General features: G+C 45.3%; 1 protein-coding gene and 1 long non-coding RNA gene across 2 annotated transcripts in view; both read left to right on the top strand.

Moving 5' to 3' along the window:
- Positions 1 to 2,321: 2,321 nt before the first annotated feature.
- On the top strand, positions 2,322 to 2,752 carry LOC135177640 (uncharacterized). The gene is made up of 2 exons (XR_010303119.1): positions 2,322 to 2,412; positions 2,541 to 2,752. It is a non-coding gene; the product is annotated as an uncharacterized LOC135177640 (long non-coding RNA).
- Positions 2,753 to 9,062: 6,310 nt separating this feature from the next.
- Positions 9,063 to 23,384, top strand: part of COL24A1 (collagen type XXIV alpha 1 chain) — a 162,682-nt gene continuing 148,360 nt past the window's right edge. The window contains exons 1-2 of the mRNA XM_064147936.1: positions 9,063 to 9,760; positions 21,901 to 21,962. Of these exons, the coding sequence (XP_064004006.1) occupies positions 9,705 to 9,760; positions 21,901 to 21,962 (118 nt within the window). The 5' untranslated portion in view covers positions 9,063 to 9,704. The remainder of the gene's footprint in view (positions 9,761 to 21,900; positions 21,963 to 23,384) is intronic.

Genomic DNA, 23,384 nt, shown 5'->3' with positions numbered 1-23,384 from the left:
GTCCTTACTTTACTGCAGCAGTAGTTCTCACTCATTAGCTAATCAGTTTTAAATAAGAACAGGATCAAAATTTCATCTCTAAAAATAAGGTGATGAAAGCAGTCTATTAAAAATACTATGCTATATTGGTGGTACAGCTGTAAGGGATTTACAAATATTAATTATATGGCTATTGTAAAAATACCAGCATTGAAGTTAGTGCCAATGTATTTTGGTCTTGGATTCCACATGTTCATATGTCTGGTATTTTCAGAAAAAGCAATCTACTTAAATTGTCTTTCTCTATAGAAAAGTTTTCCTGCTTGACTTGGAATCATTAATCTGGGAATTGAATGTTCATCATACAAAAATACAATGTCGTGCTTGACAATATTTTCTTTACTGGGAGCCAAAGAGTACTGAAGAAGTCTGATGATGACTTACTAATGAAGGGAAAACAAACAACAACCAAAAAACCCACCCACCAAACAAAAAAAAAGCAAAAGGGAAATGTCCATTTCCCATTTTTTGATGCTGTTAATACCTATTGACTCTAGAAATTCTTTGATAAGCATCATCAACAAATGCCAGGTGTATATCCTTCCATTGTTCTGTGTGATTTAGGTATGCTTCGTGTTAAGAGATTCAGACCATTTAAAAACTACTGGAAAGAATTGGTGGGAAGTTGGAGGAAACTCTCTGACACATCAGAGCAATCATTTATTGTCAGTGGCTGAAATAACTACACAAGGCTGGGCAAATTACTTAGTATTTTGTGGCTAAATTTCTCTTTCCGAAGGTGGAGCTCATAAGTATTCACAGCACCATGAGATTATTGCACTTTCAAAGTTTGGCTGTGGAAAGTGGAGTTCTTGTGGCTGCCTCAAATGACTGTATTTTGCATCATTTTGAAGGTCATAAACTGGAGTATCATGGAATGGTCTGCTTCTGTAAATAGGGAAAAAATCTGATAAGATTTTTGAAGTGAGAATAAGTCCTACTCCAAGGCAGAGATTTAACGTGGTGTAAGACACTTAATATCAGCAGCTTACTTCTCAGGTGAGGAAGTGGAGGACTGAGGCTTCTACAAACTCCTCTTGCTGTTGCCAGACACTAATTTTGCAGAAGCAAGTCAAAACTCTATCGTAGTTACTGCAGAAGGAATACCTGGGAATAGATGTTTTATGCTGCAGGGCAGCACTCTGGAAACTTGCACATCTCCAGGGCTGGAAGCAGAGATGGTCAAGAAAGACTTTCCAAGAATGAAGAGTTGCAAAATGAAGCATCTCCCATAGTTGTTGAGAAAAGAAAGGGAATGCCTTTCAAAAGGACTGGCTTAATGCAGAGCTTTCCATGGCTCGGGAATGAAATACTTCTCGGATGACTATGCTGCTTCTTCCAGATGTGTAAGCAATTTTTAGAGCTGATGAGATTTTGCTAGTGAACTGGGAGCACCATATAAATGTGGACAATTTCACTCCAAATCGACTCCATTTTTGTTCTTTCACAGAGAGTGAAATACCTGCAGATCTTATCCTGTAAGATGTCTCTAAAGGTTTTCTGACCCCTTCTTCCATGGGCTGCCCAGGGAGGTGGTGGAGTCTCCATCCCTGGAGGTGTTCAAAAAAAGACTGGCTGAGGCACTTAGTGCCATGGTCTAGTTGATTGGACAGGGCTGGGTGATAGGTTGGCCTGGATGATCTTGGAGGTCTCTTCCAACCTGGTTGATTCTGTGATTCTATAATGTGACAGAGCACTGCCAGAGCGGTTACATCTTGAGTACTATGAGACAACAGCAGCTTTTACATTTGAAACAATGGGGTTTGCTTCCTTTTACTGATGGGAACAGTTACAACAGTTACATAGGAGCAGTTACAACAATGACAGAGAACCAAGAATCTTTGGGGAATGCTCCTGCCAAATGCAGAATGTTTTAGGGAGACCTGCTGGAGAAGCCCTCAGGCAGGGGACCCCACCAAAGTTGCTGAATGCTCATGGCAGGAGGTCACAGCCACCACTCCAGTGGGGGGATTCTTGTTAAACACATCTGCTCAGGATCTTGTTTTTTGTGTCTTAGAACATGTTGGCAGAGGTGGTAACTTAGTCCTAGGAATATGGACTCTGGGTCATACTTACGGACTTCACCTACAAAGAGATTTTCAGTTCAGTGAGTATCCCAGAAATTATCTCATGCCAAATAAATCTTCCTGCCTGCAAGAGTGGGTGTCTACACTTCCTGCCAGGAGGGCAAAATGCTCCATCAGTGATGGGATAAAGATTAACTAAAAATGAAAGTCATTTGGTTTTCTCTAACTCCTCTGTTTTTTCTTCACTAGTTGCTCGTAGCCTCCAGAGCTCCTCTTTGAGATGGAAATTTACTTTACTTCTCTCTTGGCAGTTTAGACTATTTGGTAATTGGAGTCTTCTCATTTGGTGAGCTGTTCCATGGTTCCCACACTGCACTCATTCTTGCTCCTGTATTTTCCATTCCCTTATTACTTACTAATAACCACTTCTCAAGCTTCTCTCTTCCTTTAATATTTTCTTGTGTGTTTGGCTAGGCTTCTCCACATTCCTGGTACAGCATATGATGTACCATGGCTGAAACAAGGCATCTCAGCTCTTCAACTGCTGCATGTGGGGTTGCTCCTCCAGAAGGCTTAGCTTCAGTCACCCAGCTTCAGCTCTCTTCACAAGACTTTCCCCTCTCTTTTATGGTAGATGTCTGCTGTAGCAGTGACTTTTTGAAATAGCTGACACCTAGCTTTGTAAACAGTAGCAACAGTCTTGGCTTGGTGAGACACCTTTCTTAGCTGGAGCTGCTGAAGCCTTACGGTCTGGAGCCTCTCTTCTGCTTTCAGTTCACTGAGGCTCTCTTCTGTTTCTTGCTCCTGGCTGGATATATTCCCTTACTTGCTTTTCAGCATCATAAAGAATCTCAGTAGTCTATATGGTCATTTGTGGCTTGGCATTCTTGTCGGTCTTGACTTTGTTGTGCTGTGTTTTCGCTCCGTGTGCCAGCACCTCTTAAATCTGGTCTCTTGCACCCAGACCATTTCTCCTTTCCTCTCTCAGTGCTTTCTCCTCACAGGTTTTTGTGTGCTGGTCTTGTGAGGCAGAAAAATCCTCTCTGCTCTGAATTCTTCAGAATGTAAATTCAATTATCTCTTTAGCTTGCTAGTCGAAATTAGAAGTGAAAGGATTAATCGAAAAAGATGTTGAGTGTGCATTTTAAAGGCATTCTGAGATTTCTGGAGTATTCAAAACTGGAGAACACTGCTTTTCACTAATTCCTTCCATCAGAAGGTTACAGGCATAACTAAAGAGAAAACAGAGATGCTGGTCATTACAATTTCTTTCACTTTCTGCAAAGAATAGACATGTCTAAGAGCATCAGACCTGGAGTCCCCCTGTCTTCAAATTTAGCCTGTTGTCAAGGACATGCTGTAATCCTTTCCATTTCTTGTATTTCTTAATAGCATTTGATAGCTCAGTAACTTGCTTTAACCAGTGCAGTGTGTTAACATTTTTTTGGCTGACGTGGAGAGAATTCTACATAATTTTGCTGAACTAGGTTCCAGCAGTTTTGGTATGCAGCCTAACGACATATATTGTGGAGTGCAGGGGAAAATCAGTTCTCCAAAGCAGCATGGATCTTCTGCCAAAAATTCCTAGTTCTGGGACTGTACCAGAAAACTTGTGTGGGTCCTGTTCTGCTACTACTGAAGTCAAAGGAAGCACCTAGTGGGATAATGCTCAGGCTCAAACATTCAGTCCTAACTCTCCCACTTTACACATTTTCCTTCAAATTCTTACTGTTTTTTAAACTTTATTTTTAGGCTTTGACTAATCATGTTACTGTGCAGCTCAGTTGTTCTCTCCTGTACATTTCCTGGAAGGCAAGTCACAGATAGGAATATTTTCCTTGCCTCTTATGCTGCTTAAGAGTAGCTCCTGTTCTGTGCCCCAAAGCATGGCTGGAACTCAGCAGCTGTAATCTGGACTGACAGATGAGCAAGTCAGATCATGAAAGGAGGGGGAAAAACTGCTGGAGAAGAACACAAACAGAAGCAGAGCTTGTAATCATGTCAGAAAGGCAAGAAGGGAAATTTCAAAAGAATTAATTTTGTTGAGCTTGCTTGGAGAGACGAAGGATATCAGGGATAGGCTGTGATCAAGGAGATAGCAGGTGTGTTTAGAAAGGAAACTTGAGACATCTACTATAGGAAATAAACCACAGCAACTCTGTGTGGCAAAGGGAGTTAGCATGTTTAGAGCTTGACCATGTCTTTTAGTGTGCCTAAGTGTACAGACTGCTATATATAGCTCTGGAAATAAGCACATGTAATCTGATAGCTTTAAATACAGTAGGTTTTGCTTATTAGCTGTAAAAACACTTGGAAGAAGCAAGTGTAGGAATAAAACTGAAATGGATTTTTGCCATGAAGCTGAGAAGAGGTTTGGAGTTGATCCAAAACACAAGGTAATGGGTAACAAGTTGGGGACTGCTCAATGATTTCCAAAAGTGCCATAAACTCACTGTCTGATGTTTGGGATGCAAATTCATTTCTTTATACTTTTCTCTTCTGTATTTTTGGTCACCTGTATTAGACAATGCTCATTTCTCTGTTAGCAGCTTCAACAGTGTTGAAAGATATTAATGTCAAAAAAGCAACTGAGCTGCACAGTAACATTAGTGCCATGGTCTAGTTGACTGGCTAGGGCAGGGTGCTAGGTTGGTCTGGATGATCTTGGAGGTCTCTTCCAACCTGGTTGATTCTATGATTAGTCACTTCTTAACAAACAAAAGAGTAGGGAACAAGAAGCATCCCTTGCACATTCACAAAACATTTGTGGTCAAGTGGCTCACAGACACACATGTTGCATGAGGCAGGGAGAAGGAAAGGCAGAGGTATTCCTTCCCCTGGTCCAAGCCTCCCTGCAACCTGACCAGTCTCTTGGATTCCTTACCCGGGAACAGCCAAGCACCCTGCCCAAGTACCTAAAGCATGTGTTCACAGCAAGAGTTCTAACAAGGACCTAAGGAGCAAAGTGACAAAGGATATGGATAAGGCTGAGGTGCTCAATGATTTCTTTGCCTCGGTCTTCAACAGCAGGGGCTCCAACTACAATGTCCAAGTCCCAGAGGGCAAAAGTAAGGACTGGGAGGAGGAAGATCTGCCCACTATAATTGGAGACCACATCTGTCAGCACCTAAAGGATCTGAACGTGCACAAGTCCATGGGGCCTGAGAGATCCACCCACGAGTCCTGAGGGAACTGGTGGGTGAAGTTGCTAAACCTCTGTCCATCATATTTGAAAGGTCATGGCAGATTGAAGTTCCTGCTGGCTGGAAAAGGACAAACATAACATCCATCTTCAAGAAAGGAGGAAAGGATGACCCCAGGAACTACAGACCAGTCAGTCTCACCTCTGTGCCTGGCAAGATCATGGAGCAGATCCTCCTGAAGGTTCTGCAAAGGTAAATGGAAAACAAAGCAGAGGTGATTGGTGGTAACCAGCAATGGCTTCACCAAGGGCAAATCATACCTGACAAATTTGGTGGCTTTTTATGAAGTCACAGCAACAGTGAATAAGGGAAGGGCAAATGACATCATCTACCTGGACCTGAGTAAGGCATTTGACTCTGTCCCACATGATATTCTGGTCACCAAACTGGAAAAACACAGACTTGCTGGGTGGAGCACTGCTGGATAAGGAATTGGCTGGATGGCTGCACACAGAGAATGGTGATCAAAGGCACAATGTCCACCTGGAGACCTTGAGTCTAAGGATTCTGGCTTGCCCAGACTTGTTTTGCTCCTGTGGCAAACAAGGTATACACGCTTAGCTTGTGTGTGTCTTGTGCAAGGCCTACGTTTTTCCCAAATTTGGGTAAAGCAAGCCTATGGCTTGACCTAATATGGTCAAGCTCAGCTAACTGCTATTCTGATTGGCTATTCTATGTCCAAAGACCCATTAGTCTCGGGCTGTATAGACAAAAAGATGAGCAGGTAACACAATATGCTCTGCCACTGTATTCGTGCCTGCTTGCCTGTTGCCATTGCTCACTGCCTCAGTGCATCCTGAACTGCCTGGAAACTGCACTGTCTTGAGTTTACCAGGAACAGGATCTAAATGCCTCCACACAATAGGCCTGCATAGCCAGCATGACATTGTGCTAAGACTGCACATCGCAAGGCAAGGATGTCTGGCCTACACCTGGAAGTCTCCTGCCAAGACAGGAAGTCCTGGATACACAGATTATCTCTGACCAGGTCCTGGCTCTCTGGACAGTCTGTCTCCTTTTCCCAGCACTCTGTGAAGCCTGGGAAGAATCAGAAGCCTCAGCAGCTGACAAGACCAACAGAATTCCCTGAAAGCAGTTGGGTACTGTTTGAAGCTGTAGCTAACCCCACAAGTCGGGAGATAATTTTGTGAGTAAATACTTAAAGCCTCTTGTAATTCACCATTGCCTTCTGCCATATGCAGTGTGCCCAATTGGCCAGGGGAAATTTAGGCTCGAGGTGAGGAGAAAGTTCTTCACTGAGAGGGTCATTGGACACTGGAATGGGCTGCCTGGGGAGGTGGTGGAGTCGCCGTCCCTGGGGCAGTTCAAGGCAAGGTTGGACGTGGCACTTGGTGCCATGGTCTAGCCTTGAGCTCTGTGGTAAAGGGTTGGACTTGATGATCTGTGAGGTCTCTTCCAACCTTGGTGATACTGTGATGCTGATACTGAGAGCCAATGGTATCCTGGCCTGTATCAGGAACAGTGTGGCCAGTAGGACAAGAGAGGTTATTCTTCCCCTGTACTCAGCACTGGTCAGGCCACACCTTGAGTACTGTGTCCAGTTCTGGGCTCCTCAATTCAAGAGAGATGTTGAGGTGCTGGAAGGTGTCCAGACAAGGGCAACAAAGCTGGTGAAAGGCCTGGAACACAAACTCTGAGGAGAAGCTGAGGGAGCTGGGGTTGTTTAGCCTGGAGAAGAGGAGGCTCTGGGGTGACCTCATTGCCGTCTACAGCTACCTGAAGGGAGGCTGTAGCCAGGTGGGGGTTGATCTCTTCTGCCAGGCAACCAGCAACAGAACAAGGGGACACAGTCTCAAGTTGTGCCAGGGGAAGTATAGGCTGGGTGTTAGGAGGAAGCTCTTCACAGAGAGGGTGATTGGCATTAGAATGGGCTGCCCAGGGAGGTGGTGGAGTCACCATCCCTGGAGGTGTTCAAGCAAAGCCTGGCTGAGGCACTTAGTGCCATGGTCTAGTTGACTGATAGGGCTGGGTGCTAGGTTGGACTGGCTGATCTTGGAGGTCTCTTCCAACCTGGGGGATTCTATGATAAGCAGGAAGGAGCTCCTTGAGTCCATCTAGTGGACAGGCAGTGCAATTAACTGCAAGCAGTGTGTTGACCACAGCAACCTTCTCTTCCAGTTCAATTAATGTTTTTATATTTTTGCTAGCTATTTCTAGATCTAGTTATTCCTTAGTATAATGTTTCCATGACCATGCAAAGAACTGATTATTAAAATCAGTGGTCGGGGTAGTGAGAGTTTTGAATGCCAACATTAATAAACAATATTATTGGAAAGAATATCTCACAATGAATTACCCCTCCATAACACAGGGGCAGCAAAGCTTTGTTTACTGTGTGTGCACAGCTGACAAGAATCTAAAGTTGTCCCTTCTTCACTACAAACACTGCTCGAAAGGGAGATCTCAGCACATGATGTCCTCAGTGCTATTCACCATGGACTGCAGGCTGGCTCCTGTAATTGTCAGTGTGCACTGAAATGGGGTCAGGATTTACCCAGGCCCACTCTCAGGGCAGGATTCTCTCCATAGTAGCCCTTATACTGATACTAAAGGGTTAAGAAATTAACTATATGTCCACTACGTAGAAGACATCTATTTAAGGGATTGATAGATTTCATGGAATGGCACCAAACCATTACAAGCCCAGTCAGAAATGTACACAGTTTAGTTAATGCTAACAAATGAAAACTAAATGAAAGTTAACATTGCAGTTGTTGGAAGCTATTCGAGTATGGTGACAAAATGATTTTATTTCAGTAGTGCCCAGTATCTCCCTAGGTAGGAATCCTACTCTCTTCAGTGAACACATTTTTATGATTTGCTGTCACTTTGTTTAATGCAAGATATACAGACAGGAAGGCGAAATGTTGTCAGCTTTTACCTTTTGGCTTTCAAAGCTAAGTTCATAGGAAATTCCATGGTAATTAAGTAAGACTACCTTGAATCATTCAGAACCTATTGAAAATTGAGTGTGAAATTCAACATTAAAACACTCTGCTGTGTTGCTGAAGTTTTTCCCTTGTCACTTCAGCTTCCATTACCTCCAAGAAAGTATAGTGCTCTGTTTGCTCTTGGTTCCCTCATGATTTCTCCTCCCCCTTTTCTGTCTATTCACAGCTCACTCCATCACTCAGAAAAATCATTTTCAGCTTGAATGGACCATCCTCAGTGGCAACAATATAAAATCCTTGTCTTGCACAGCTTTTATTTGAGCCTTATCACTTCTCTTGTTTTCTGCTGAGTATGCACTTGTTTGTATTTCATGTCACCTTTCTTGATCCAACCGACAACCTGAAGGTCTCTCCTGCAGGTCTGATGTGAAATCTTTGTTGTACTACTCAGCAAGAGCCAAATACCACAAAATGAACTCATCAAATTTCTGCTTAGGTCAATGGAAGTTTTGCCTTAGTGAGGCAGGGGTTTGCTGCACAGTATGTATAATAATGTTCACTTCGGTTCAACTCTACCTTGTTTGTTTTGAGACACAGTTTGCACAAATATGTCTTTAAAATTACAATAGATTGCATTACTGGAACAACGTAAGAAAACTGTCAACTAAAGCTGCTAAGACCTTTGTCGCTTTAGGAAGGAAGCAGTGAAGGGTGTCATAGTTCTTTTGGCATTGCAGTGCTACAAAATTGTATATGCTTCTTCAGACGTCTTCCAGAGGAGCGCTAGACCCTCCTCCATTTATACTCGAGATACGAAACTTTTCTCTTTATTCCGTTTCATTTTCTCCCTTCCCCCTTGCCTCTGTCGCTGCATCTTAACTCGCAGCTTCCTGCCTAGCCTTCCCAGCTGAAGCACAGCGGGAGCCTAAGACGCTTCTCACCCCTCGAATGTACTGAACAGCATCACCTGCCTGCCCTCTCCCTACTTCCCCACTGCTACCGGCGCTGTCCGCCGCACCTGGGGCGGCCGCACCGCTTTTCCTGCCCGGTCCCGCCTCACCTGGGGCAGACGGCGCCGGGCTTGCCCGTGGGTCCGCCGCCTGCCTCGGATCCGTGCTCAGGGCGACCTGCGCGGAGCTGCGCTCACCATGCCCGGCCGGGGTCCAGCCCACCCCGGGGGCCGCGTTTGCTGATGTAATCGCCAAGCAGCCAGCGCTGAAATTTAACACCGCGGCAGGCGGGGAGGACCGCCGGTGCCGGGGCAGGCGGCTGCAGCGCCGCTCCGCCGCCGGACTCCGCGGGCAGCCGCGGGGCTCCCCCGCCACCCAGCCCCTGGCGCACCCCTGGCCGGCCCACCCCCCGCCCACCCCCGCGGGCCGCATGCGGGCCGCCCTCGGGCTTGCGCGCAGCTCGGCGGAGACCAGGGCCGGCGGGGTTTCATGGACAGGAGCTGACCCTGCGGCGGCGCGGCGCTCGACTCCGGCTTTCCCTCGGATCTCCGCTGCCCGAGCAAATGCATACAAATGCATTTGGGAGCCGAGAGGACAAGGCGAGGACGCATCTCTCCCGCAGCACAAACGTAAGCGGGAGCTGGGGCTGCGTGACGGCGGACCCCGCTCGCCCGGCTGGCGGCGACGCGGCGTAACGCACCGCCACCCGCCGCGGGGCGAGGCTGCGGGACCGGGCAGGAGGAGGGGGGTTGTAGTTCAGCTTTCCTCCTGGGGACAGTGGACGACGGTCCCCGATCGGCTGTCCCAGGTGCTCTCGAAGGAGCGATGAGGGCTGCGGAGGGGCTTTTCGGACAGCGCGCTCGGCTGTACGTCTGCCCACAGCGCTCTCTCTCTTGCCTTTCTTTTTCCGTCATGCTTTCCTTGGTGTTCCCTGTCCCGTCCAGCACTCTGGTGCCGTTCTTTTACCGCCCAACCCTGCGCCCGTCAGGTAGCCTGACCCTGGGGAGCTAGCCCGGGAAGGGTTTCCGCGGGCCTGTGGACCCCTGGGGAGCAGAGGAGCCCGACTGAGAGCTGACGCACCCTGCTCTCTGAGGTGGGAATAGGCATCTTGGGGAGAATGTGGCTCTGCGCCCACAAGTACTGCGACTGCTCGTCCGCCATTCGGCACACAGCAAACAAACCAAACCTGTCGAATTTGCCTTTAGGAGCTGAGGTTACTCCCCTAATACCAGAGATGGGCAGGTGAGGTTTCCCGTATTTACGTGCTTCTGCAGTAAACTCGGGCATCTCTAAAGCGTTGTCATTTGCAGCGCAATGATAGAGCTCCGCTCTCCTCTGTAATTTGCCTAAAAACAGACTAAGCAAAATGATACCGGACTTTGTGATAGCTATGATGATATTACACTTCTGACCTCTGCGTGTCTCTTTTTTGTGAAGTGCTTCTGGCTGTGGTTTAAGTATACCGAGATCTCTGAGTTGGACAGAGATAATTTGTCATGTGTTGTAGCGAGGATTACGCCGTGGAAGTGTGCCTGGTGTGTAATCTGGGTGCGCTCATGAGCAGTTACGTGGCTGCCTGAAGGTGGCCTTTGCAGGAGATGCGTGTGTTCGGCGGTGGTGCCTGTGGGGTTTCAGGAATCGTCTGACTGCAATTTAAAACACGGTTTTATCTGGTATCTCTAAAGGGATATTGCTGATATAGAAACATAAATTGAATTGCAGTGAAGTATCACAGTGTCAGAGATGTGTTTTACTCGCATTCAAAACTGGAGATAGGTTCAGAATATTTCAGTATGCTTTTGTCATGTTTACTTAATCTGCTCAGTCTGAAAGAAAGCCACATGATTGCTCCCTTGTGTTGAACCAGAAATTCTTTGTAGGAAGATCAGTCTGTATCAAACCAGTCAATCCCATGCAACGTTATTGTGGAAATGTCATTAGGTCAAACCTGCTACCTGTGTAGGGATGCAGGTGAAATGAACGAAATTCTTGCAGTTGTATGACTCCTACATCTTTCACCACATTTGTTAATGGATTGTTTAATTTTAAAACATGAACAGCCTTGTTGCCTTTGTCACTTGTGATCACTGCATTGTAGAGTGTTTGAAGAGTGATCTACAAAGTGTCAATCTATGAAATTAATAGCATTGGAATTTGAGCTTCATACTTCTGCTTTCATACAGAGGAAAATGCTTATTGCAGGCTCTTTAGGCAAGAGAGCTAGTGTAAGAAATCTGGAATGTACTCATAAAACAGTTTTACAGTCACCTCTCTTTTGTTAAAATGTCTCCTTTCAGAAATGCTAGTGGAGTTGACTGTTCTTCTGGACATAGTAGTTTCTCATTTTAAGCCAAATGCTGTCTAGAGTGTGTGCAAGCCACCAGACAGAGAGTTCCTTTCTCTGCACCACAGCACTGCAGCAGGACTCCTCTTAATCGACTGTTCTCCAAAAGAAGAGAGCAATTAAGTTTTTTGATCCTCTAACTCTCACCTTATCTTGTGTCTCTACCTTTCCCTCCTACTTTCAAATTGTGAACTTGCAGCAAAGAAAATTCCCTCTTATTGGTTAGATGCATAGTGACATCTGTGCCCAAAGGGCACGCAACTGAAACCTGGAGAGGCTTTGGAGGCAGTTATATCACAAGCCCTACGAGGAGAGGCTTAGGGAGCTGGGGTTGTTTAGCCTGGAGAAGAGGAGGCTCAGGGGTGACCTTATTGCTGTCTACAACTACCTGAAGGGTGGTTGTGGCCAGGAGGAGGTTGCTCTCTTCTCTCAGGTGGCCAGCTCCAGAACAAGAGGACACAGCCTCAGGCTGCGCCAGGGGAGATTTAGGCTGGAGGTGAGGAGAAAGTTCTTCACTGAGAGAGTCATTGGGCACTGGAATGGGCTGCCTGGGGAGGTGGTGGAGTCGTCGTCCCTGGGGCAGTTCAAGGCAAGGTTGGATGTGGCACTTGGTGCCATGGTCTAGCCTTGGGCACTGTGGTAAAGGGTTGGACTTGATGATCTGTGAGGTCTCTTCCAACCTTGGTGATACTGTGATACTGTGATACTGTGATATCCTCGGGAGCCAAGTCAAAGGTGGGTATCTTAAAACTTGTGAAGCAGCGCTGGACCTGCTGGATTAATTTCATCATAGCAGCAAAGGAAGCTGCCTTTTTTTTTTACCCCCAGTTCTTGAAAGACAAAGTTTTTAATAGCTTGAGGTCTTAGATGGCCAGGAAATATCTTTCCACAGGGTGCTATTGCGTTTTCCAAAGCTCTCCTCATGTTTGATGGACATAAACTGGACCATTCTCCTTAGCAGTCCTCAGAGGAGATTCAGTGGAGCAATGAATGTGGAGCAGGTGCTGGTGTACAAGCCATTATCAGTGATGAGTGCAGGGTTGAATATATGTGTGTCACTTACACTGGGAGCAGATGCTCTCTAGCAGATAGTGTATTTTCCCCTTAAACTGGAGGTTTAGAAAACTAGCCTGGAATGAAGAAGATACTGCTGTGCACTCACCAAACCTGAGCTATGTAGGTTGGTATATAGTCTTCAGAGGCTGGAATTGTTCATGGTTGCTTATATCAATTTGCTTCAAAGCTTACTGATTTCCTTGATCTCTCACCCTGAGAGGAAAAAATATAAACATGGATAGTCACTGTCCACTTGTAGGAAGAGGCAAATAGCCACAGGATGCTGAAGATTAACAGAAAGATAAGCTCTGTTTTAAGTGCTAGAATAGTTCAACCACATTTGATAGTGCTGCCTTCTAATTGTGTACTTGTCCTCAGCTTGTGTTGCATGTAAAGTAAGAGAGAGGAAGAAAATGTTGGAAGAGAGGACGAAGCTCAAGAGATACTTAGACTCTAGGATGGACATAGCCAAGGGATAACAGCCTGTGCTAGTTTGAAACTAGCTAGAATGTTTTGGTGAGAAGAACTAGATTACAGGCTGTGAAGGGGAAACAATGGTGATGTCTACTTCACCCATAGGCTTGCTGAGAGGTATAAGAGCAAGAATCCAAACACAGATAAGGGAGTTGCTCTCTGTCCGGGCTTTGAGCTGCATTTCCCTCTCTCTAACCTAACCTGATTATTCTGCTTGCTCCCTAACTCTCCTGTCTGACTCTCCAATCTTCCTTGGGTGCAAGGCAATGTCTGGGGTAAGGTAGAGGGGTGGGAGAAGGTGGAAGGGCGGTTGGGAGCCCCTCCTGAGGACTCAGGTTTCTGGGAGGGCTGTTGTGTTTCTGTATTACCTTTTACCTTGTATATTTCTGTATGTAACTGTATATATATTATAAATATAAGCTTCATTCAATTTCCAGAGCTGGCTGAGTCTAGTCTGGGTGATTTCCAAAGTGTAGGGAGGCAGGGAACACCCAAACCACCACAGAGCCTCACGTGTGATGCTAAACGTGGAAAAATAGCCAGCTGGAGTCTTCCCTGCCCTGTGCTTTTGAGCTTTTCTTTCTACTGTTATATCTCAATGGGGCAAGTCTAACTAAGAGCTATGGGCTCAGCTAAGGCATCCTGTCTAGGGTTTTGCATGCTGCATGCTTTGTTCCTTGCAGTTATGGCAGAAAGTGGATCAGGCCACATGTGCATTACACAGCAGACAGCCTGTTGGCTTAGTGGCAGTGCTATTGTGAGAATGGAAACTGAGAACTGGATGCTCTGCAGCTTAAAAGCTGTAAATGCAAAGAGTAGTGTGACCCTGAGCAAAAAAGGGACAGCTTGCACAAGCAGTTTGTTTCAGAAAGACAGACTTTTTTTCCATCTTCAGCCACAGAGTGCTCCCTCATACAACTTTGCTTAAGGTTATGCATGATTTGATTTACAAACAAGTTTTACTTGTGAGAAAAGGTAGAAGGAAGACTACCTTTTCCCACACATTAGAGGACCTCCAGCCCTGTGGTTGTCTGGGGTCCCTGTGTTTTCCTCTTAGCTGATCACTCATCTGCTCTTAACATTAGCTGGAGAGCACTGCGTAGTCCAGACATTTGTCTTTACCTCTCACTAAGTGTTTCTGTATATGCAGTTACATCTGTGTAATTTACAGCCCTGGGAGCATTTTGACATTTCTTGTCTTCCTACAATATTTGCTGGGAGGTGATGGAGGCAGATACCTGACATGAAGCTTGTCCACTGTTGTGGAAGAGGCTGTTGTGATGTTAAGAGGAGTCATCATTGTGTTTTGGGCTCTAGGGTTCTTAGAGCACTTGGGCTTTGGGGTTAATTAGAATGTCTCACACTCTTATAAATTGTGAATTCAATTTCTGCCCATGAAAGTCAAATCAATGAAGACTTGTCCTCAGTTTGAGCTGATAAGGTGCAATGCATGTGCTTTCTTCCTAAGATAGCTATCTCCTATCATTGAGTTTCTCCTTAGTCAAAAGATCACCGAATGTTAGGGACTGAAAGGGACCTTGAAGGGTCACACAGTATTGCAGTGTGGTGAAGGGGCAGCAGCCCCAAAACTGAGGCCTCTCTATGCCTCTACGTGCCTGGACATGTTTTTCTACCAGGACCCATGAGGCAGTAAACAGATTGTGTAACACACACACACAGTCTGTGTATCCTGGGGTCTGCCCAGGTAATCTCCTATTGGGAGAGTCCAGGCAAACATCTACTGCCTATTGGGGTAAGGTTTGGCTTACTGCCAGCCTGATTGGTCACTTAGATGGCCACATGAGCCACGAATCTTGGCCCAGAGCTTATAAAGAGGGGTGCAAAAGAGCACCACGTGGTCAGACCGTTCAAACTGTTTAGAAGTTCGGAGCACTCAGAGCACTCAGACTCAGCTCTGATCCACAGCAGCACCCTGCTACCCTGACCTGCTTGCATGGCCTAGACACAGGATCAGGCCTTACTCACTTGCAAGCATTACTGAGGCACAGACTTCATGCATTGATCTCAAGGCACTGTTAAGCTGTTTGCGAACCCTTTGAGAAGCAGAGAGCATGCACACCTGCATTTCATGCATATATGGGGAGCAGAGAGCCCCCTGCCTAAGCCTAGAGCAGCCGTACATACTGGCTTGCTATCTTGCATTTATCTATGGAGATCATCTCCCTGCAGCACGGCATAGACCCTGCTTGCCAGCTATCCTGTAAGTCTGGAAAGATCTAGGCCCAGCAGACCTTCAGTCTGCAAACCTACAAACACAGCCTGCTAGCTGTGAGACCATGTTAGAAGCTGCACGGACAGATCCTTCTCCTGCATCTGATCCTGCCAGCTGATCATCCCTGGACACCGGCTCCCAGAAGAAGCTGCAGCACCAAGGCAGAGACCACATCAGGAGAGAAGGTTAGAGAAAATCCTATTTAACCCAGAGACTGGGAAACCTTATCATTCCCCTGCAAGCCAGGACAGACCAGCCTTTACCAAGACCCCAATACTGGGCACACGCTGAGACAGAGTCCCAGGAGGGTGATTAATAATTAATACTTGAGGGCAACGCATCTAAGCAAGCTTTAATTCCTTTGTAATATAAGTTATCTCTACCTTCAGAGCACACACAGTTACAGCCCTTACTGGGCAAACAGTATAGTTGTTAAGAGACGTTAAGCCTAATTAAATCTTTCTCCCTGGGGGTCTTCAAGAATAGACTGGATGAGGCACTTAGTGCCATGGTCTAGTTGATTGGATAGGGCAGGGTGATAGGTTAGACTGGATGATCTTGGAGGTCTCTTCCAACCTGCTTGATTCTATGATTCTATGGTGTGGTTGATTGGTTAGGGCTGGGTGCTAGGTTGGACTGGATGATCTTGGAGGTCTCTTCCAACCTGCTTGATTCTATGATTCTCTCTATAGTTGTTGATAATTTGATATTTCCATTTAATAATCAATCCCTGTAAATATATCCCAAGCTGTTTTCATAAACTTGCAAACGAACCTGGATTTCATAGTGGTTGGGGGCGGTACAAATGTGTAAATATTAATTTTAATAAATAATTTTATAAAAAATTAATACTGCCTCAAATTAATTTCTCACCTCCCCCTAACAGGGGAGGAATAGAGAAAACCCCTCCACGACACACAGCATCATCAAGGTTGGAAGAGACCTCATAGATCATCAAGTCCAACCCTTTACCACAGAGCTCAAGGCTAGACCATGGCACCAAGTGCCACGTCCAATCCTGCCTTGAACAGCCCCAGGGACGGCGACTCCACCACCTCCCCGGGCAGCCCATTCCAGTGTCCAATGACTCTCTCAGGGAAGAACTTTCTCCTCACCTCCAGCCTAAATTTCCCCTGGCACAGCCTGAGGCTGTGTCCTCTTGTTCTGGTGCTGGCCACCTGAGAGAAGAGAGCAACCCCCTCCTGGCCACAACCACCCCTCAGGTAGTTGTAGACAGCAATGAGGTCACCCCTGAGCCTCCTCTTCTCCAGGCTAACCAATCCCAGCTCCCTCAGCCTCTCTTCGTAGGGCTTGTGCTCAAGGCCTCTCACCAGCCTCATCACCCTTCTCTGGACACGCTCATCTAGTCCAACTCCCCTGCCAGAGCAGGATCACCTAGAGCAGGTCACACAGGAGCACATCTAGGTGGTTTTGAATGTCTCCTGTGAAGGAGACTCCACAACCTCTCTGGTTTCAATGTTCCCCATAGCAATTGCTTGAAAAGTCCAAAGCTGGCCCTGCTTAAGTCCAGGGTTGTGATCCTGCTTGGTATTCTGTTACTACCACACAAGATCCTAAACTCCACCGTGTCATGCTTGCTGCAGGCAAGGCTGCCCTCAACCTTCACTGCTTCAGCCAGACCCTCCTTGTTAGTGAGTATGAGATCCAGCAGGACTCCTCCCCTTGTTGACTCATCCACCATTTGCATCAAGAAGTTATCAGTGCACTGAAAGAACCTCCTGAACATTGAAAGGCTGTCTGAGTAGGTCTTCCATCAAGTAGCTGTGAGTCCTGTGCTCCTGAGGTATTTAAAGAGCGCACTGAGGCTGTGGCTCTGCTTATGCCTCTCCTGCCTCTCTCTGGAGAGCAGCAGCCTTGGTGAGGTGGGTGACTCTGCTCACCACGTGTTTGCCAACTTCAGGGGAAAGAAAAGGTGATGTGTTGTATGACACACAAGCTATGGACTTGAATTCTGATCTTTAGAGCCCAAAAACTGAAGCAAGTAGCTGACCTGCTGTTTGGACAATGGGCAATATTACGTCCTCTGCAGGAGTGTCAGAGCTGCAGCAGCAGGAATTTATGGCTGTAGCAGGAGAAAGCCTCAAGAAAAGAATAGCTGGGGACTGCAGTGGTTAAATTAAAAAATGTTCCCTTACAAGCATATTGGGATAAGTGAGGAATAGTTTCCACCACACACCCCTTCTCTGATCAGAACTATAGCAATGATGCGTGTTTTAAATATCCTGTGTGTTTTCTTCTAAAACTTAGGATGTGTTTACAATTTTACAGTGGCAATACCAATGAAAAAAAGAATATTGCCATTAGCATGCTTTGCTGTTGTTGTGGTAGGCCTGACAGGCCCAAAATAGGCTTATACATGTCCTGCCTTGCCTAGGCATGGTTTTCTCCTCCACCAGAGAGACAAGTGTGGGAAACAGACACAAAAGAACCTGGAGGCACTGAGTCTGGCCTGCCCAGAGCCCTGTGGCAAACAAGGTACACACACTTAGTTTGTGCCTGCCTAGTGCAAGGCCTGTGCTGCTTTTCCCAAATTAGGGAAAAGCAAGCCTGTGGTTTTGCCTAATCTGGTAAGGTTTGGCTAACTGCCATCCTGATTGGCTATTCTTGTGTCCAAAGGGCAATTCATCTCAGCCCACATTGATAAAAGTTGATATGCAGGTGAACAATCTGCCTTTGCTTCACTGCTTTTTGCTTCCCTGATCTTTGCTGTGCTCTCTTTGCTGTGCCCAGCCCTGCTGCTATTGCACACTGCCTTATTGTTTGCCTGCTAAACTCCACTGCCATGAGTTACCAGGAGCAGACCCTGGATGCCTGCATGTGATCAGCCTGTGTGGCCAGCGTGACATCGTGCTGAGACTGCACAACATCTGCCTGCTGCACCTGAAGTCCTGCTTAGAATTCCTGGACATATACACAGATCGTCCAGAAGAAGCCAGGAGACAAGGTCAGAGATTGTCTGTGTCCCTTACTCAGAAGCCAGGAAGATTCAAGCCTCAACATCCAACAAGACAGAGTCCCCTGAAAGCATTTGGGCACTGTCTGGACTGTGGCTAGCCCTCATGAGGGTAATAATAATCTGTGAGTAAATGCTTAAATGCCTCTTTGTAACTCTCCATTGCCTTCTGCCATAGAACAGAAAGAGCTTGAGCCCATCTAGTGGGCAAGCAGCATATTGACCACAAGTGGCATTTGACTGCAGAATCTTCTCTTCCAGTTCAGTTAATGTTTATATATTTTCTGGTTATTACTAGATCTAGATATTACCCATAGAATGCTTCCGTGACTGTGTAAGAACTGAAATAAGATTAGTGGTGGGGAGTAGTTTGAATTCTGAACAGCAAAATTAGTAAGCAATATTGATTTTGGAAAATAACATCTCACATCAGTTAATTTCCCTTCCCCAACAGCTATTCTTTAAATAATTTGTTCTAGCTGTGAAAGTTTAAGCTCTCAAACTATGTAAATCCACATGTAGGTGCATAAAAAAAAGACCTAATTTGTCCACAATCCAGCCCATTTATTTACTAGGAAAACTCTGAGCAGATGTTTTTTATAATGCTGGAGAAGACTCTTTAAGATCTGTCACACTCTGTTTAAAATAAATGCTTTTTGCCTGAAAATCAGTGTGTCAATGTCTGAAGAGTCCAGGCTGATGATCAGGTAGAAAGGGCAACTGAGAGATTTGCCAGCAGGAGAATGGGTTGTGATGAGTAGTGCAGTTTATAATTATCATTTGAACCAACACACCTGTAAAGAATGGGCCTGTAAAGCTGCCTTTCTCCTCATAGCACTTGCCACTGGTGGTTTTTTTCTCGTAGCAGGAACTGGGGGAAAGCTTAGCTAGTGGGCTTTGGCTGGCAAGTACTTATGGAGAGCTGGGCTTGCTAAGAGGGCAGTTGAAAACTATCTGATTCCTGGATTGGACTTGGCTAAGGAGAGAGGCCAAAAAGAATCAATACCATCTGCCAAGTACTCTGTTCCTCTAAGAGGAACTTGGTTTGAAAACAAGTCCCACAGTAAAACTGCCTTAAGTGGATGGAGAGCAAATCATCAAACCCATCCTCTGCTAGCTCACGGAGTTCTGATGCTTCTCCCTTTATTTCACTGAGTAAATCGGTAAAACCAGACCTTTGGAGAAGAGGAGGCTCAGGGGTGATCTTATTACTGTCTACAACTACCTGAAGGGGCATTGTAGCCAGGTGGGGGGTGGCCTCTTCTCCCAGGCAACCAGCAATAGAACAAGGGGACACAGTCTCAAGTTGTGCCAGGGTAGGTATAGGCTGGATATTAGGAAGAAGTTCTTCACAGAGAGAGTGATTGGCATTGGAATGGGCTGCCCAGGGAGGTGGTGGAGGCACCGTCCCTGGGGGTCTTCAAGAAAAGCCTGGCTGAGGCACTTAGTGCCATGGTCTAGTTGACTGGATAGGGCTGGGTGCTAGGTTGGACTGGATGATCTTGGAGGTCTCTTCCAACCTGGTTGATTCTATGATTCTATGAATTTAATTTTCATGCACTTGGATGTTTCTGGAATATTTGAGTCACAAACTCTGGAAAGGAATATTAAGGTTTGTAACAAAATACAGTTACATCTCTGTGTGTATACATGTATATAGATAAATATTTAAATCATAGTGTGATTTCTTGCCATCGTAGCATGACTAATATGTGGTTTATGCATACTTCATTCTCTGAGCTGAAAGCAAACTGGCCATAAAAGCACTTGTCTGTCATTGCTGATTGAACCATATGTTCCTGTATGAAGTCCTAAGGTTTTCCTCCTGCACTTTTTTTTTTCTGTGCAATGCTGACTGCTTAGCTGGCAAGCTTAAATCACATGAAGTTACAGGTGTTCAGTTGCAGCTGTGGTACTTTCAGATACTCTCTATTCCACATAATCAAGAGCTCTCTGGGATGGTCCAGCAAACAGTTTTTGTCAATATAATGTTTACTATTATGAAGGATCTATGAGGTTACCTATGTTAATGAGCAAGAGGGTTGAGCTGAGACTTCAGTGTGAGTTGTTAGTACCAGAACTAACTCTGTTATTTTAGAGGTATTTCTTCTTGGAACTAAATAGATATAGGTTGGTACGATTGCTGTGTACAGCTGTGTTTCTGTGCCTGGGTGTCCAACATTAAGAGAAAATTGATTTCTTATTTATGAAAAGATTCTGTCACTAGTAAGAGCATGGTTAGATGCTAATCAGGCTAATATGAATCTTGAGTGATGTGCTAGTTTGAAGCTGGCTAGAATGTTTCGGTGAGAAGTAGGTTATAGGCTGTGAAAGGAAAACAGTGGTGAAGTCTACTCCCCTCAGAGTCTTGCTGAAAGAAGAAACAAAACCATTAGATAACACTCTTGCCATTTTGTCTCTCTCTCTGCCTTGGGCTGCTGACTGAGCTGCATCTCCCTAACCTCACCTTCTGTTTGGCCTAACCCACTTTGCTTCTTAACCTTTTGGCCGAACCTCTGTTCTTCCTTAGGACTGGGGTAAGGTTGAGAGGGGCAGGGGGAAGGTGCAGGGGTGGTTGAGAGCCCCTCCTGGGGACTCAGGTTTCTGGGAGGGGAGTTGTGTTTCTGTATTACCTTTTACCTTGTATATTTCTGTCTATAACTGTATATACTGTAAATATCTGCTTGTGTATTGTGCCAGCTGTAAATAAATAGCTTCATTTATATTCCCAGAGCCGGCTGAGCCCAGTCTGTGTATTTCTTAAGTGTGGGGGGGGCAGGGAACACCCAAACCATCACAAGTGAAAACCAGCGGACAGTCTGATTTCAACCATGGTAAAAATGTGTTATTTGCTTAGCATTCAACACTTCCACTCAAAAAAACCCCACCCCACAGTCAACACTTTCACTCAAAAAAAAACCACCCCACAGTCTGTAACGGTGTTATACTCACAGCAGTCAGTAAGCCTATGGTACCTGTCAGTATGTCTTTCTTCTCTTCTATCTGCACATAAGTCAAGATGTGATGTGTGGTTTTCTTGTTTTGTTTTTTTGTTTGTTTGTTTAATTTTGTTTTGTAATGCAACAAAATGTTATAATGCAAGAACAAAAATGCAACACAACATTTTAATTTATCTGTACAAGCGTGGCCTTGCCATTAATTTTGTAGTTTCTTTACAGTAACTTCATTTTTTTTTTCCCTTTCCAGGTAGAAATTTACTACATAGCAGCATTCGTATTTGAAAGTTGCTGCAAGAAAATACAAAGCAGATGTAGTTAGTTTATTAATAAAGCCAGTGTGAAATATTGGAATGGGTTGCCCAGGGAGGTGGTGGAGGCACTGTCCCTGGAGGTCTTCAAGAAAAGCCTGGATGAGGCACTTAGTGCCATGGTCTAGTTGACTGGATAGAGCTGGGTGATAGGTTGCACTGGATGATCTTGGAGGTCTCTTCCAACCTGCATGATTCTATGATTCTATATGGGAGGGTATACATCATCCTTCATCTTTGTGTAAAATGTCTCCCCAGCATCAGTGGAAAGTTGTACAATGTGATAGCTTTGATCCAGGACTTGCTGAAGTCAGTGATACCCTGCCAGTGACTTTGGATGTTGAATCAAGCTTCTAATTCCTTGGAGTTCTGAAATTGCAGATGTTTCCTCAAATGCTCTTTTCTTTCTTTCTCTTTCAGGAAAACTGTCCTTTTCATTGCAATATGTGTAGCTGTGGGTGTTGCTCTAGTACCCAAACAAGGTGAGAATGCCTTTTTTGTATAGTGGGACATTTTGGTAATCTGTTACTAGATGTAAATAATAAATGGCTGTTGTTACCAGTGACCTTAGATTCAGTTCCTTAATAATGGCTTCAAGAAAATACCAGCTACAGCATAATGAGAGCAGAAGTTTAAAGCAACCAGTTTGGAAAAGATGACCTTTTGAAAATGACTCAGATTTTTTGTCTATGAAATTGCTTACATATTTAATCAAGCTCTTCACAAAAGAGGAGCCTTGTGCAGTGAAAAGGCTTTGATTGTCTTTCCTCCCAGTGGGTGTCCCTGGGGGTGGCAGACTCTCTTAAACCCACGGCACAGGCTACAGCTGAGTTACCTTTGCACTTAGGGCTGTGCAAGCAAACCACTGCATATAATAAAGGCTTAGTGTAGACTGGCATCATTAAAGCAAGAAGTGAGATTGTGTATTCATTTGTTTTTACATTCAAATGCAGATGTTAGGGAGGAAATAAAGTTGTCTTGGTTTTAGTTTCTTTTTTAATCTGCCAGCTGTTATAACTGTACCAGATTTGCAGCTTGCACTGGAAACCACTGTGAGAGTATTAGCATCCCAAAGTGCTGGAGCCTAACATGCCATTTGGTCATTTCTTATCTGCCTGGAAAGTGACAGTGTCAGTTCTCTGCCATGTTCCTTTACCATACAGGTCAAGCAAGGAATAAGTCGTTCTTAGCTGGTAAGTATGCTAGCTGCAAATGCTCATCTGAACATGAACAGTAGGGTTGCATGGTCAAGACAAGATGCTGTGATGATTTAGGGTGCTACCTACCCCCCCTACACTTAAGAAAAATCACCCAGACTAGGCTCAGTGGCTGGAAATTATAAATGAAGCTATATTTATAGCCTAGCACAATATACAAGCAGATATTTACAACATATACAGAAATATATAAGTTAAAAAGTAATAGAGAAACACAACAGCCCTCCCAGAAATCAGAGTCTCCAGGAAGGGCTCCCAACCACCCTTCCTCCTCCTTATCACCCCTCTACCTGATCCCAGACTTTGCCTTGTGCTCAAGATGAGTTTGGAGAATCGGCCAGGGGGGTTAGGAAGCAGAAGGATTAGTTAGACAACAGGTTAGGGAGAGAAGGGCAGGCAGCCAGACCCAAAGAGCAACTGTGTTATTTATATTTGTGTTCTTGTCCTTATACATCTCAGCAAGCCTATGAGTGCAGTAAATATCACCATTGTTTCCTTTGCACAGCCTATAATCTAATTCCTCTCACCAGAATATTCCAGCTAGGCTCAAACTAGCACAGATGCATTCCTGATAACATTTTGCTGGAGCCCTGTGGGATGTCTCATCAGCCTCTCACTGTTTTTCTCACTAAGCCTTTTTCCTTCTCATCATTCTCTGGGATGCTTTTTCCTTCAGTTGCAGTGTAT

This window comes from Pogoniulus pusillus, chromosome 8 (genome assembly GCF_015220805.1).
Source record: "Pogoniulus pusillus isolate bPogPus1 chromosome 8, bPogPus1.pri, whole genome shotgun sequence".
Lineage (NCBI taxonomy): Eukaryota > Metazoa > Chordata > Aves > Piciformes > Lybiidae > Pogoniulus > Pogoniulus pusillus.
Note: the sequence above shows the minus strand (reverse complement) of the source record. Positions and strands in the feature narration are given on the sequence as shown.